General features: G+C 47.0%; 1 protein-coding gene across 1 annotated transcript; it reads left to right on the top strand.

Annotated features, from left to right (window-relative positions):
* The first annotated feature begins 1073 nt into the window (after positions 1-1073).
* LOC138836909 (keratin, type II cytoskeletal 75) lies at positions 1074-13768 on the top strand. The gene is made up of 9 exons (XM_070035599.1): positions 1074-1571; positions 2409-2623; positions 3979-4039; positions 5295-5390; positions 6198-6362; positions 9399-9524; positions 9666-9886; positions 11657-11691; positions 13474-13768. The coding sequence occupies exons 1-9, from the start codon at positions 1074-1076 to the stop codon at positions 13704-13706; spliced, it is 1650 nt and encodes a 549-aa protein (XP_069891700.1). The 3' UTR covers positions 13707-13768.
* The last annotated feature ends 1959 nt before the right edge of the window (positions 13769-15727 follow it).

Here is a 15727-nt window from a genome sequence, read left to right as displayed (position 1 = left end):
ATGCTGAGAGGGTAGTGACCCTAAAGTTTGCACTCTATGCCTTGTGATTTCTAAGCAAGCACCATAAAACTTGAGCCACACCTCTGGCTCGAAACTCACTTGTGAATACTGGCAAGAGAGAAGACTCAATGAACATTTGCTCCACACTTACCTGGTCATGGGCATTGCAAAAGTAGTTTGCACCATGCATACTCATCACAAGCCCTATTTTATAGCGTATACACATTGGGATTCAGCAAAGTCACAAAACATGCCTAAGTCCAACAGCTACTCATTGGTGGGATGGGATTCATACTCATGTCTTTTTACTCTCACAACTTCTGACCACAGAAGATAGAAATCTGGCTGGCCTTAAAAAGTTACATATTGGAGTAGGCTCGGTGTACACACATGTGTGCACAAAAATATAGATACCTGTGACCCCAGAAAAGCATGCATGACCTACCCAACAGATATGGACACTTCAAAAGAAAGGGTCCATCCAGGCTGGGTGGATGATGAATGTGAAACAGGATTTTCAAGATCTAGAAGACCCACCTCATGGCCAAGAATGGGGAAGGGATGGGCCTTAACTGCTGAGAAAATCGCCAGACACAGGAAGCTGTAGCAGGGAACAGGAAACAGTAGATGGCTGTGGCTTGTATTGACATAAGATGTTTGCACAGGAGGGAGTTGGTCCTGGGCCTAAGAAAGCGGTTCAGAAATGAGGCAGTGTTTCTTGAGTCCATTAAAAGACGCATGATTAGGACATGACTGAAAGCAATTACGTTGCTTCTCACTGGTCTGCTGATCAAGTTGCAACTGGAAAGGAGTTTCCACGTGGGGGAGGGAAAGAAGGGAACCAACCAGTGGCTCATTTTGCCATTTCCCCCGGGGGTGCTGTGTGTGAGCTCAGGGTTGCAGTATGCCTGGGGGATGCCATCAGCAGGGCCCCCTCCATTCGTGTTACCCCGCCCCTCATGGAGTCCCATAAAAGCCCAGGAGCCCCTGCAGCTCCCCAGCTGCCTGGCTTCTCCATCCCCTTCACCACCGCCTACCTCAGGAGCTCCTCTGGCCGGCCATCCTTGCCCACCATGTCCCGGCAGTCCACCATCAGCTTCCACACAGGCAGCCGGAGGGGTTTCAGCACCACCTCAGCCACCACCCCTGCTGCAGGCCGCTCCCGCTTCAGCTCTGTCTCTGTGGCCCGCTCTGTGGGGAGCAGTGGGGGCCCAGGCAGGATCAGCAGTGTTGGGGCTGGCTTTGGAAGCCGCAGCCTGTACAACCTAGGGACCAAGAGAGTCTCCGTTGGTGGGTGTGGTGGCAGCGGCTTCAGAAGTGGCTTTGGTGGCCGGGCTAGCAGTGTGTTTGGAGTCAACAGTGGATTCAGCTATGGGGGTGGCATTGGTGGGGGCTTTGGGGGACCGGGCTTGCCGTCCTGCCCATCGGGAGGCATCCAAGAAGTCACTGTCAACCAGAGTCTCCTGACACCCCTCAACTTGCAAATCGACCCCACCATCCAGAGGGTGAGGAAAGAAGAACGGGAGCAAATCAAGACCCTCAACAACAAGTTCGCCTCCTTCATCGACAAGGTGGGGTAGGCCCTTCATCCATTCCAGTGTTGGGGTGAACAGACTCTGGGAAAACCCAACCTGGAGAGGACAGCAGTACCACTAATGCAGGTCCCCAGGGAGGAACGGGCATGGGCAACTAATTCCAGCCATGCGTGAAGGTATTTTTGAGCCAGGCGGGTGACCACAAGACTGGGTGGAAATCCTCCCTGTTCTTTCTGACGTCCTCAGGGGCTGGTGTCAACATCAAGAAAAGAGTTTCATGGAATCACCTCCCCTAACCCAGAGCAGGCAGTGTCCCCAGGCACCCAAGGCTCCCCCCCATAGAGGCTGTTGGCCTCTGAACCCTTTCTCAGGAAACCTGAGGGTTTGGGGCAAGCTGCATTAGCTCCCCACCTTTTCCTCCTTCCTTCCTTTCTTCCCTTCCTTCCTGCTTTCCTGCCTGCCTGCCTGCCTTCATTCTTTCCTTGCTTCTTTCCTTCCTTGTGCTCATGGCCTGGGCAGTGTCCCTTAGCTTTTCTTGCTCAAGGAAGTTGCTCTTAATAGTTGAGCCACAGCTCCACTTCCAGCTTTTTTTCCTTTCATTTTTGTGGTTAATTGGTGATATATAGCTCACAATCTTTTCTTCTGGGGCTGGTTTAAAGCCAGATCTCAGCCTCCTCAGTCTCCTGAGCAGTTAGGATTATAGGCATTGAGTTGCTGTCACCAGTCTTTGTACAGGGTTTTTTTTTGGGGGGGGAGGGTTGTTATTTGTTGAGGGATGAAATTGTCAATTACATAGTTGCCATTTGGGCATGGGATGAAAAGGCTGCATACCTCTCCAGCTTCTTGAATTTCATTTCCTCTGCTCCCTTTCAGGTGCGCTTCCTAGAACAGCAGAACAAGGTCTTAGAGACCAAGTGGAATCTCCTACAGGAGCAGGGCTCCAGGACCGTGAGGCAGAACCTGGAACCCCTCTTTGATGCCTACATTAATGACCTCCGGCGGCAGCTGGATGGTGTCACCACGGAGAGGGGCAGGCTGGATGCTGAGCTGAGGAACATGCAGGAGGTCGTAGAAGATTTCAAAGTCAGGTGAGTGAGAGACAGACTTACGGATAGACATAGCCTCCTAGATCTCTAGAGAATCTTTGAGGACCAGAGAGGTGCTGAGGAGCCAAGGACAGTGTCAGCTGAGAGCTTTGAAACCTGTGATCTCAATAGGTGAAGACAACAGGTAGGGAGTAACAGAGACTTCATCTCATATGTAACATTAACAGTCTGTTCTCTTTTGTGGTGGTACTGGGGCTTGAACTCAGGGCCTCACCTTCTTACTTGGCTTTTTCACTTAAGGCTGGTGCTCTACCACTTGAACCACAGCTCCACTTCCAAGCAGCCTAGTCTTATCTGTTTATATGATTATAATAGGATACCAGCATCATCTAAGCAAATTCTGCCACTGACTCTAGAAATCATACTGTTATTTAATACCCCTTGGTTATATTATTTAGCTCCATTGGATGTAGGCTCTGTTTCAGATGGACTGACTTTCCAAGATGGCGTTTGCACTGGAGTGCATGGAGTTAACCAGGAAGAAGTGGGGTTTGGCCAGGTGTCAATAGCTCATGCTTACAATTCTAACTACTCAGGAGGGTGAGGTCTGAGGCTCGGGGTTCAAAGCCAGACCAGGCAAGGAAAGTCCGTGACACTCTTAACATCAGTGAACCTCCAAAAATCCAGAAGTGGAGCTGTGGCTCATGTGATAGAGCATTAACCTTGAGAAAAAGAAACAAAAACAAAATAAAAAAACAAACCTAAGGGAGAGAATCCTAGCCCTGAGTTCAAGCTGCAGTACTGGCCCAAAAAAAGAAAGAAAAGAAGAGAATTGGAGTTTGGATAGGACAATGCCAATCTCAGAGGCTATCTTCAGCTGCATATCTTCTAGGCTGCAGAAGGAGCCAGTAAGCTAGCCCCAGCCAGCTAGCTCTTTAGTTAACACAGCCTCTGGTTCTGAGCTGGAGCCACTTCTAGTCACAAACAGCATACTGTGCAGAGTAGTTCCCAGAGTACTTCCCAGTGTAGTCAGTACTTGCCAGTGTACTGAACAAATGAAGGTCACCCCACAGTTCACAGAAACCGGAGGCTGTAGATTTTTGATGACTGGAACTGCACATCTATAAAGAGAAGGCATTGCCTAAGCATGTATTTTGACTCCATTAAGCTCCATGTACACCTTCTAGTCTTATAAAAGTTAAAAAAAAAACTGGCAAAAGAAATTATCCCCTTTTTATAGAGGAAGAAATAGAGGTTAAGTGACTCACTCCAGGTCACACATAGGTCAGCGGTGGAAGAGCTGGAAATTCTTAATTCTTGCTACACCGGCCTGGGAAGAGTTAAATCTAAGCCTTGCTCAACAGCCTCCCTCCTCTACACCCCCCCCATCCTTACAGGTATGAAGATGAGATTAACAAGCGCACAGCTGCTGAAAATGAATTTGTGGCCCTAAAAAAGGTGAGCAGAGATATTGGAAAGCATATTCATCCACAAAGCTGCATGTGAATATTTATAACAATTCTTTGCGTACTTGCTTAAACTGGAAGCAGCCACCTTCACTAGGTGAGTCAGACACACAATTAATAGTTTGTGCATGCAGTAGAATACTACCTACTATTGAAAAGGATTGTGGATGAATACTATTTACTAATGAAAAGATTGCATCTCAAAGGCATTATGCCAAATAAAACAAGAAGAAAATCAGTTGCATAAAAGTTATATAAAGTATGATTATATTGGATATGGTGCTTTTGAAAATAAAGTAAGTTTAGAAAACAACAACTGAGGTTGGTGAAGACTAGTCTGTGGTTGACAAGAGAAGGAGGGGGACAAAAGAGAGGACTGGAGAAAACATCCATAAAGGAACAGCATCAGCAAAGTGTTTGAGGTGGTAGAAATATTCTGTATTTTATTTTACATTGATCCACAATTCATTTAGGATGCATGATTTGTATGCTCATATATGTGTTTGGTTGTACTTCAATGCCTTTTTTTCTGGTAGTATACTTCTGCCAAACAGTAACTGGCAATCTAGGAACTGATTGGCTAAAGTTGACGTTATTAATAAAGTATTAGGATGATGCTAACTTGATTATTTTAAAATGAACATTACTATGTATGTTTAATTTTAATTTAGTTTTTTTTATTTTTTGGTCGGTCATGGGGCTTGAACTCAGAGCCTGCACGCTGTCCTTGAGCTCTTTGACTCAAAGCTAGTGCTCTAAGAGTTTGAATTACTTCCAGTTTTCTTGTTATTAATTGGAGATCAGAGTCTCAGACCTTCCTTCCTGGGCTGGTTTTCAACCATGATCCTAGATCTTAGCCTGCTATATAGCAAGATTACTGGCATGAGCCACTGGCACCTAGCTATATATATTAATGAAAGAAACAATATTTTTTAATGACGGAAACATCTCTGGAAGATTTGACACTTGAATCTTTGTGGGGTATGAGCATGGGCCACCCAAGAAATATAACATCAACATTGAGACTATCCAGAAAGCTCATAGCTGCAAGACATCTCCTTCTGGTTGAAGATCCCACTGGGGTTTCTGTCAGCCTAGGGAGCTCCAGCTCTAGTTCAGTGATCTCCTTTCTCCATTCCCAAGTTAGAATCCCAGCTTAGAAAGGCCAGGCAAGACTCTTGCCAGCTTCTTTTTCCTTCCTGCTCAGGGCTGTGGGCTCAGAGGAGACTCTTGGGTTTTTGTTTCAGGACGTGGATGGTGCCTACATGAATAAGGTGGAACTGGAAGCCAAGGTTGGCTCTCTCACAGACCAGATCAACTTCCTCCGGATGATCTTTGAGGCAGTAAGAATCTGCAATTGTACCCCGCCCTCCCCAGGTCTAGAGTCTAGAAAAAAAAAATGGATGCTGCAGGGTGTCATTTACTTAATGCTTCCACTCTACACCTTGTCCTAGACATCCCAAGCTGGGGACTTAGGGAGTCTGAGGGCCAGAGAGAACTTCATAGAACTTTGTCACACCAAACTGTCTGGGCTCTGGGGCTCCATAGCAGGACAGCCCTAGCAAGGAGAGAGTGCTTATTCCCACATTTTAGGTCACTGGCTACTGTTCTCAAATAATCAAGAATCACCAGCTCCCTTCTCCCAGGCAAATTCAGAGCTGTCCCTCAGCTGTTTGGATGAGGGCTTCTTGCTCTCCAAAGATAGTTCCTTCTAGGTCCTGTACCATGGAAGGCAGGGACCTGGGTCTGGGAAAGGGAGAGAGGGGAAAGGAGTCATGAGGTCATGCTATGTGTAGGAGAGGGGAAGTGACAGAATCCTAAACATCATCAGTCCTGAACAAACCTTTTATGTAGAGTATGAACAAACACATCGCATTCAAGTCTATGTGGCTTGGATCAGATTTTCCCACCCACACCAAAGGGAATTTTGAGAGGTGATACTGCATGTGGCGGCGGGGGGGTGTACTCCCACATATCTCTCAGTGGCCCAGAAACTTCCCAGGATGGGACAGGATTTCCTACTTGGCTGGGAGTGCCTAGAGGATGGATGGATACCAAGAATAGGATTCCTGAGCTAGACCCTTAGCCACCATAGGAATTCACAGTCCTTTCTTAAGTTGTGCTTGTGTGACACCTTCATGCCTTTATAGGAGCTGTCCCAGATGCAGAACCAGGTGAGTGACACATCTGTGGTGCTGTCCATGGACAACAACCGCAGCCTGGACCTGGACAGCATCATCGCTGAGGTCAAGGCTCAGTATGAAGACATTGCCAACCGCAGTCGGGCCGAGGCAGAGTCCTGGTACCAGACCAAGGTGAGCATGGGCGACCCAGGACAGGTCCCGGCTTAGGGATCTCTGAATCTCCACATCATCAGATCTCTCAGGAAATTGGAGGATTTCCATTGCTTTCAGCTTGCCAAGCACATCTTTGCTGCTCTGAAAAGCTAGCTTGAAATGCATGTGAAAATTCAAGCACACAAACTAATATGCTGCCCGGGCAATTCTGGGTACAGAAAGATAGCCTTAGTCCCCATGTTACTCACAGGTTGAGTAGGCTGGGAAAGACTCTAAAACAACTAGAAAACAGTCATAAGATCTTAAGAGACCTATGAGGTCCATGCATATGCACTGAGCCCCTACTGTCTGCCAGGCAGGGTTGCGGGATTATATATGATTGACTGTCAGCAGAGGGCCCAAGGTCTGGGGGCAGGGCATTTGTAGATGGACAATCACAAAAGGGAAAAATAAGAATGAGATTAACACAAAGTTTCAATGAACTTTAGTTCCAGGTTTTTAGAGCAGTAGAAAAACTGTAAAACAAAGATTGGAAGGAAGGGCCAGGTGCTGGTGGCTCACTATTATCATCCTAGTTACTCAGGAGGCTGAGATCTGAGAATCACAGTTCAAAGCCAGTCTGGACAGGAAAGTCCATGAGAATTTTTTTTTTTTTTGGTCCAGTCGTGGGGCCTGAACTCTGGGCCTGGGCTCAGCTCTTCAGCTCAAGGCTAGCTCTCTACCACTTGAGCCACAGCGCCACTTCTGGTTTTTTCTTTTTGCTTATGTGGTGCTGAGGAATTGAACCCAGGGCCTCATGCATGCAAGGCAAGCACTCTGCCACTGAGCCACCTTCCCAGCCCCTTCAGGAGACTTTTATCTCTACTTCACCACTGGAAGTGGAGCTGTGTCTCAAGTAGAGTACTAACCCTGAGTAGAAAAGCTAAGAGCTAGAACTCAGGCTCTGCTTTCAAGTCCCTATACCAGGACAAATTAAAAACAAATTGTAAGGAGGACAGAATGATTAAGGCCAAACATTTGGAAGGCAGGAATGCATACTTTGTAGAACAACAGAGTTTCTACTGAAGAAGGATGTTGAGACTACCACAGAGAAGGTTTGCTTTGGAGGCTTGGCTTTTGAGGAGAATAGTAGACCCATGGGCTCAGCTAATTGCCAAATCCAGGCCCTTATAGGAACCACTGCTCATGAGTGCACTGGCCTCACACCCCATGCCCTTTTCTGTACACAGCCTTTATCCCCTCTGGTTTGCAGTGTGCGGGAAAGAAAGGGGAAGGTGTCAGGAGCCAGGGGTCCACTGTATAATTCCTTGAAAGAAAGCAGAGTGGGGAATGCCCTTAGCCCCAAAGTGAAGTGGTTCGAATTCATAGCCAACAATTCCCTATGTTGCAGGTCTGGTTTTTTTTCCTAATTGTGTCCAGAAATGGAAGGTGTTGAGCGGTCTAACACTTCTACTAGACAGACCTCGGCTCAGGCGAGGGATCTTCTGTCAGGAAGGTGTCTTCCTTTTCCATTGGCTAGAGAGACAATGTGATGATTCCTCCTAAATCACTGTGTCTGGATGCTCAGCCTTAGACTGAGAATCACCGAGACCAAGGGCTCTAAGGAAAGGTCAGAATCGTAGTGCCAGTGCCTCCATCCAATGCCGTTCCTCTGCAGCTCCTCCTCAGTCCTCAGCACTAGTGTCTGGAGGTCTACCAAAACTTTTAGGCACAGTTGGTCTGGAGCCACGCTCAAGACAAGGAACCTTCAGTGACAGTGACCAGTGTCAGTGGCCCCCCTCACTCCTAGAGCTCAGAAGACCTTTTGGTTTTTCTCACAGGCTCTTTCTGGAACATTCTCCCCAAGTTAGCCACTTCAATCCTTCCTTTGTAACCTTCAAGCCACAACTGAGTACCTCCATGCCTGGAGAAACTTCCTTACCAACCCTTCACACTGCAAATCCAAGGCGAGCTCCTTTGTAACACTCTCAAGGACCTCGTTCCTTTCCTCACCTTCATTTGGACCTACAAATTCAGTGATGTGTTGATTGGATGGGTGCCTCTCTCCCACAATAATTTGCAAGCCCTGCTTGCTCCCCTCCCACCAGCTCCTGGACATAGGAAGTGCCACCAGAATACAGTCATATAACTGAACACAAATTTTTTGCCAGTAATGTTGTGCAAGTTCCTACTTGTCTGGTTCTTAGTTAAGTACTATTATTTACTTTCCAGGATGGCTTTGCAAATTCTATAAAGTAGCAAACATGTTTGTGGACCCAGAAAATAGGAGCCGCTGCATAAATATTAGTAGACTGAATCACAAATAACTTGCTAATTGTTTTGGAAATGCAGGGTGATTATTTTTAACTGTGCATCATCATTAGTTTCTTCAGGTTAATAGAATTAATTGGTATTATTTGTGTGTTAGCTAATGGCAATAGAGATGGCTTGTTAGATAACCATGGGTGAAAAAAAATTTCAAAATGAAATATTTGCACTTGGGAATAGTTAATTTACAATGAATAACACGGGTAAAAATACTCTCAACAGTGTTTACCATACTTTCTTTCTTTGTTTTTTTGTTTTATTACTAGGGATTGAATTTATCATCTCAGGCTCTTACTTTGGATTGTTTGTTTATATCAGTACTGAGGCTTGAACTCAGGGCCTTGGTACTGTCCCTTAGCTTTTCCACTCAAGATTGGTACTCTGCCAGAGCCACACCTCCATTTCTAGCTTTTATTTAGTGGTTAATTGGAAATAAGAGTCTTGTGGACTTTTCCTTCTCAGGCTGGCTCTGGTCTGCAATCTTCAGATCTCAGCCTCCTGAGTCTCTAGGATTGCAGGTGTGAGCTACAGACACCCAGCTCTACCCTACTCATCTTGTATTTGCTTAAAGTTACAGAATTTTCATGAATAATATATGTATCTATATTTAAAATGTAGGCTTAGTTAATTATAAGTATTTAAGATCAAGAGAGACTGACCAGTGAATGAGTTGTCAGCTTGTGCCACACAGAACATGCCCAGACCAGATGTTTAAGTAGGTGACTGAGTCTGCTCTGGTCCTATCAGTACGAGGAGCTGCAGGTCACAGCAGGCAGACATGGCGATGATCTTCGCAACACCAAACAAGAGATCTCCGAGATGAACCGGATGATCCAGAGGCTGAGAGCTGAGATCGACAGCGTCAAGAAACAGGTAATGCGCTGGTGAGGCCAAGAGCTCTTCCAACACCCATTTCTTTTGGGTCACCTGCTGTCTCAGAGGAGCTAGCTCCAGGGGAACACCCCACTTCCAGGGACTGCCCAGAGGGCTGATGACATCCTCCTGTCCTTTCAGTGTGCCAGCCTGCAAACAGCCATTGCAGATGCCGAGCAGCGTGGAGAGCTGGCCCTCAAGGATGCTCGGGCCAAGCTGGTAGACCTCGAGGAGGCCCTGCAGAAGGCCAAGCAGGACATGGCGCGGCTGCTTCGCGAATACCAGGAGCTGATGAACGTCAAGCTGGCCTTGGATGTGGAGATCGCCACCTACCGCAAGCTGCTGGAAGGCGAGGAGTGCAGGTGAGGAGAGGGTGTGCCAGTTCATCCCCAAAGCATCAGATGCCTGGGCATTGTAAGTGCACAGGTGACAGCAGCTCCTCCACGGGAAGAAGAAGCAAACCACAGGTGTCCTCGGTTGTGACAAAAAGTACTGATGTGGCCGGGCACCCGTGGCTCACGCCTGTAATCCTAACTACTCAGGAGGCTGAGATCTGAGGATCACGGTTCAAAGCCAGCCCAGGCAGGAAAGTCTGTGAAACTCTTATCTCCAATAAACCACTAGAAAACCAGAAGTGGTGCTGTGGCTCAAGTGGTAGAGCGCTCGCCTTGAGCTGAAGAGCTGAGGGACAGCACTCAAGCCCAGAGTTCAAGCCCCAGGACCAAAAACAAAAAGTACTGATGTGATCTCCTTCCGGACTAGCAAACCATTTGAAGTACAATTGTTTTGGAAATCTAGACCTGAGCAGATCGAAGTAATCACATTCTATCAAGGAAAAAAAATGGTTACATGGAACATCTCAAAATGTGGCCTAAGGATGAATGCTGGTGGCTCATACCTGTAATCCTAGCTCCTCAGGAAGAGAGTCGGGGATCGAGGTTCAAAGCTAGCTCAGGCAGGGAAATCTGTGGGTGCTTGGTGTTCTGCCAATTACCAGCTATGTAACTGAAGGCAGATTCCTTATCCTCTTTGCATCTTAGTGTTCAAACCTATAAAATGGAGGTAATGATAGTCCTACTTTATATGCTACTAAAAGGGCTTAAATGGGAACTATACATGAAGCTCTTAATGCATGGTATGTAACAACTGTTCAAAAAAGACAACTCAGCCAAAGACAACTCAGCTTTGTGACTGTGGACAAGTTAATTAGCCTCTCTGAGCATCAATTTCCCCCCCTGTAAAATTGAGATAATAATACCTACCTAATAGGGTTGTTGAGAGAACTAAATGGTATAATGTAGGTAACAGGTTCTCAAATAATGTTAGCTCTTGTTCCAAGCATGTGTTTAAGAATGAATGCTAGTTGCTAGGACAATAATAAGCTGATTGTTGCTATTGTTATTTTTATGACAGACTTCTCTCCACACCTGTAATAACCGTAACATATGACAAGAGTCCCTTGTTGAGAGAAAAATCTTGTTAAAGAACAAGCCTTCCCTTTTCAATAGACACCAGTCGGTGATTACCTTTCTTTTCCTTAAGGTGTCTAGTTTAAGCCAAAAATGTGTGCCTGAGATGATAGGTTTTTACTTCTATGGATCCCAAACTCTAGATTATTCCATTCATTAGATTATTATTATTATTACTGAGACTACTAGCATTTTCATCATTGAAAATGATTTCATCATTACAACCTACAATAGAAACAACCAGGGTTTTTCAGTGCATTGAAAACTATCATCATCAACAACAACAACAACAACAAATGTCATTGCAGCCAGCTGCTGGTGGCTCATGCCTATTATCCCAGCTACTCAGGATGCTGAGATCTGGGAATCATAGTTTGAAGCCATCCCAAGCAGGAAAGTCCATGAGATTCTTATCTCTAATTTATCACTCATCACCGCTCCAAATAAAATAAAACTAGGAAGCAGAGCTGTGGCTCAAATGGTAAAGTGCCAGTTTTGAGTAAAAAACCTGAAGGACAGTCTCTAGGCCCCAGTACTGATGTGCGCATGTGCGTCCTCATGCACACGTGCATGCATGTGCGCGCACATACACACATATTATTGCAAATGCTCATAAGCTACTGGCCACCACAGTAACTTTCCTTCCCCTCCCTTCCCCCACAGGCTGAGTGGAGAGGGGGTGTCTCCAGTTAACATCTGTGAGTATGACCCCCTTTTTGTGTCATTTGGAGGTGTGTGGCTGGGGAGGGAACATGGGCTTGCCCCAGAGGAGGAAGCATTAGTGGGAATCCTGAAGGTATAGGCAGGGTTCATGTTAAGAAAATTGGAGGCTTTAAGTCAAAGAAAGCTGTATTTGGTAACAGACTTTAATGTCACAATTCTTTGTCTCTGGGAGTGAGAGTATCATGCCATGCCTTGGAAAGGGTGATGAGGTGATGGCTGTAATTGTTCTGTAGAGGTTTAGGAAGTCCCTGCCACCTCCTGGGATTTCACACTGTCTTGCTGTCTTGATGGAATTAGTGTCTAGCTCAGACACCTCAGAGATGAGCACATGTAGACAATACTTATAAATGCTGGGGAACTACTGGGGCTTTGGAGGGAGCATTTACACCCGAGGTCCCAGGAGGTGGACAGTGAGATGGCTCCTTTTCCTTCCAACACTTTGAGAAGAGCCACATAGCTCAGTTCTTCAGAGAATGGCAGCAAGAAGCTGCCAGGGGTTATCAAGGCAGACAGGACAGTATGGGACAGGAGGGGTTTTACTAGCCTGCTGTGCTCTGCCGTGCTAGGCTGCTAGGCTACTAGGCTGGTCAGATCAGTGGGTGCCACTTAGATCTCAGTGCTGGCATTGTGAGGCCAACAGAAATGACTTTGGCAACATATACTGTGCAAGTGCATTTGCTTTTCTTGATGGTAGATGCATTAATTATTCTAGCCAATCATTTTAGAGGACAGAACTCTCAGAGTCGCAGGGTATCCTTAATCACTGTTATCTTGTCTGGTGTTGTAGAGAGCCCCCCAGAACCAATTTGGGAAGCAGATGGTATAACCTTGAAGCTTCTTTGCTCTTTGAAGACACCTGGAGGTCTAAGCTAGCTTCCTAGGGTAGACTGGATGGCTTAACAGAAATATGGTCGCCCAGGTGTAGGGGCTCTGGGCAAGGTGTCAGGCTCTGCTCCCTCTGAAACTTGTAAGAGAGAAATTGCCTGGCCTCTCCCTGGCTTCTGGTCATAGTCCCGATCTTTCTTGGCTTCCAGTAGCCTTCCTTTAGTCTCTGTCCCTGTGGCCCTGTGACCTTATCCCTGATCATGCCTTCCCCTTTTTATAAGGACTGTTCACTCTAGATTAGGGCTCACCTGAAAGCCTTTATTTTAACTTGCTTGCAGCCACAAAGGCCCTCTTTCCAAACAAGGTCATGGTCACAGGTATTTGGGGTTAGGACTTCCACATAGCTTTATTGAGAGCACCATTCATATATAACAGAAACCATCTTTCATTTGTCCTTCTTCCACAAAGACCAAAGTCAGACACTAGCCTGTGCAAGGAGATTGTAAGTTGGAAGGAGAGATTGGTAGGAGAAAAAGGGTTAAGATTTATATTTGGTGTCTAAGTAATATTCTAGCTCCCCCAATCCCAACTCTGGGATTCAGACTGTTGACACTAGGGGACACCAATGGAAGAATATGGGCTTCCCAGAGGGGAGTGTCTAGATCCAGGCCCAAAGAGTGAGGGAAAGTGGGAGAGGAGGAAGAGGGAATCAGACAAAACAGCAGGGAAACTGTGGCAGGGTCACAGAGAAACAGCTTCTTGGAGAAACAGCTTCCTTTCCAGAAGGTTCTGGAAAGAAAAGAGAGGCCACTGAGTTAGCAAAAGAGAGACAAAGGCCCTTTCTACCTGGGAAGATGCTGGTGTTACGAGTTGAGGCATAAAATAGTGTCTTCTCTCCAGCCTGTGATTCTGACATTTCCTTTCTCCTACAGCTGTGGTTACCAACACCGTGTCCAGTGGCTATGGTGGTGGCAGCGGCATTGGAAGTGGAAATCTGGGTCTCAATGGGGGCAGCAGCTACTCCTTTACCACCAGTGGTGGGCATAGCCTGAGTTCAGGCCTGGGGGGCTCTGGCTTCACTACCAGTAGCAGTCGGGGCTTAGGGTGCAGTGGCTCCAGCGTCAAGTTTGTATCTACCACATCCAGGAAGACCTACAAGCACTAAGCCTTGGCAGCCAGCTGGCTCCCCCAACCCCTTCCTGAAGCCTGTTTGTACTTATACCTGACCACCTGGGCCTTTCTCCTTGTAAACCTGTACTGCTGGAGAGTCTGGCATCCTGGCTAAATTCCATTCCTCTACACTCCTGACAAATCCCCAAGTGGCTCCTGGCACCTCTCTGGGCTAGGCATGCAAATCCAAAGCTTCTTTTCCTCCAGGGTTCACAGCCAGATGATTGGATCCACCAGGCCCAGGTGGTCTGTAAACATCCTTCAGCCCCACCTCCCTTCCTCTTGATGCAGTGCTGAGAGATGGGGCTAGGGATGGAGCTCTGTGTCTCCCAGGCCATCTCACTGCCAGGCTGTCCCTGTCTGTCTCAGGCTGCTTATATACTGCCTGTTAGAATGAGAGCTCCTCTACTCCCTCCCTGGAATAAATGCATGCGTAATGTCTTTGGCATCTAGCCCTTTTGTGATGATGATGATGGTGGTGGTGGTGGTGGTGGTGTGCCTAGCCCATTTCTACCAGGCTGCCCACTGCCGGATTCCCCACAGGCAACCCTCAGATCACATCAGCTGTTGCCCATTTCCCTTGGAGCCAAGAGGGAGGTGTGGGAGGAGGGTGGGTGTAGGAGCAGGAGATTAAAGAGACTTTCTCCCCCTTCTCTCACTTCCTCTTACCTCTCCTCAGAACATTTTGTTTGGAAAGCTCTAGTCCTGGGCAGAATCCCTGCCCGGCCTCCTTTGTTCCTTAGTATGACATAGAGGGCTAAGCTATCCCCTCCCATCCACTCCCAAAGCCAGGCCATTCCTGAGACATGGGACACTGATGTAGAGAAGGTAGCCCAGCCCTTCCCCACCTCCTCCAGCCAAAGGGGCTCAATTGTTCCCTGACAATTTCAAACTTGCAGACCAGGACAGAGAAATAACAGGAGAGAAGTTAAAAGTCAGCCCTGGGGCCAAAGCAAGGTGCAATTTAGCCTATAATTGCAGGCAGTAGTGAGACATTTGGGAAGCTCCCACATTCCTGAGTTTATGAGTCCCCTGGATCCCTCCTGCTGGGCCTGAGTAGTAGGGTCCCAGTTGGCTTGGAAGGAGGGGCTCAGTGCTCAAGACAGAACAAGAAACCGATGAGACCTACGAGAATTCAGGAGAGGAAAACTCAAACTCTCCGGGGGGGTTGAATGGCAGGGAAGGGAGGGGCCCCAAATCAGAAGAGCAGTATGTATGCTACTAGAGGACAGAAGTTGAGAATGGTACAAGGTGAAGGTGACAGGAAGGAAAGAAATGATACCAACAATTGCTAAATCCTCTGGTCCTGTGGGAAAGGCAAATGGAGACCAGGGAGGGGAGGAATAGAGGCAACGGAATGTGGAGTGACATTCTGATTGCTTCTTCCCACTATGCTGCCTCTCCTCTGCAGGCCCAATTTTCCCAGCTGCATGAGGTACAAAGATTCCAGGCACATAACCTGGTCAGACAAGCAGGTTTAATATTAGTCCCAACATTCACTAGTCACATTGTGTTGCTACTCTGTTCTCTGATTCCCTCACATGTAAAACAAGAACAAGAATAGCTGATGTTTGCCCAGTAGTACTGGCTTACATCCGTAATCCTAGCTACGGAGGAGGCTGAGGTCTGAGGATCAAGGCTGAAAGCCAGTCTGGACAGACAAATCCAGAGAGACTCTCATCTTCTTATCTCCAATTAAATAATAAAAAGCTGAAAGGGGAGGTATAGCTCAAATGTTAGAATCCTAGCTTGAGCAAAAGAGCCAAAGGGGAGTGAGACCCTGAGTTCAAGCCACAATACTACCACATACACACACAACAAATATACAAAAAAGGGTATGCATGTGCATGTACACACACACACACACACACACACACACACACACACACACACACACACACACACACACACACACACACACACACACACGAATGCACACCCCCCCCCCTGCAAAGCCAAAACCAGCCAACGAAACAAAAATAGCTAATGTTGAAGGGTAAACAAGAAGATGGTTGC

The sequence above is a fragment of the Dipodomys merriami genome, unplaced genomic scaffold, assembly GCF_024711535.1.
Source record: "Dipodomys merriami isolate MVZ:Mamm:240054 unplaced genomic scaffold, mDipMer1.0.p SCAF_10, whole genome shotgun sequence".
NCBI classification, from domain to species: domain Eukaryota; kingdom Metazoa; phylum Chordata; class Mammalia; order Rodentia; family Heteromyidae; genus Dipodomys; species Dipodomys merriami.
The sequence above is the reverse complement of the archived record's forward strand: the minus strand, read 5'-3'. Positions and strand labels throughout refer to the sequence as shown.

Coding starts and splice junctions, on each gene's coding strand:
- LOC138836909 (XM_070035599.1), top strand. CDS start 1,074: ATGTCCCGGCAGTCCACCATCAGCTTCCACACAGGCAGCCGGAGGGGT. Junction 1,572..2,408: donor TCGCCTCCTTCATCGACAAG/GTGGGGTAGGCC, acceptor GCTCCCTTTCAG/GTGCGCTTCCTAGAACAGCA. Junction 6,363..9,398: donor AGTCCTGGTACCAGACCAAG/GTGAGCATGGGC, acceptor TGGTCCTATCAG/TACGAGGAGCTGCAGGTCAC.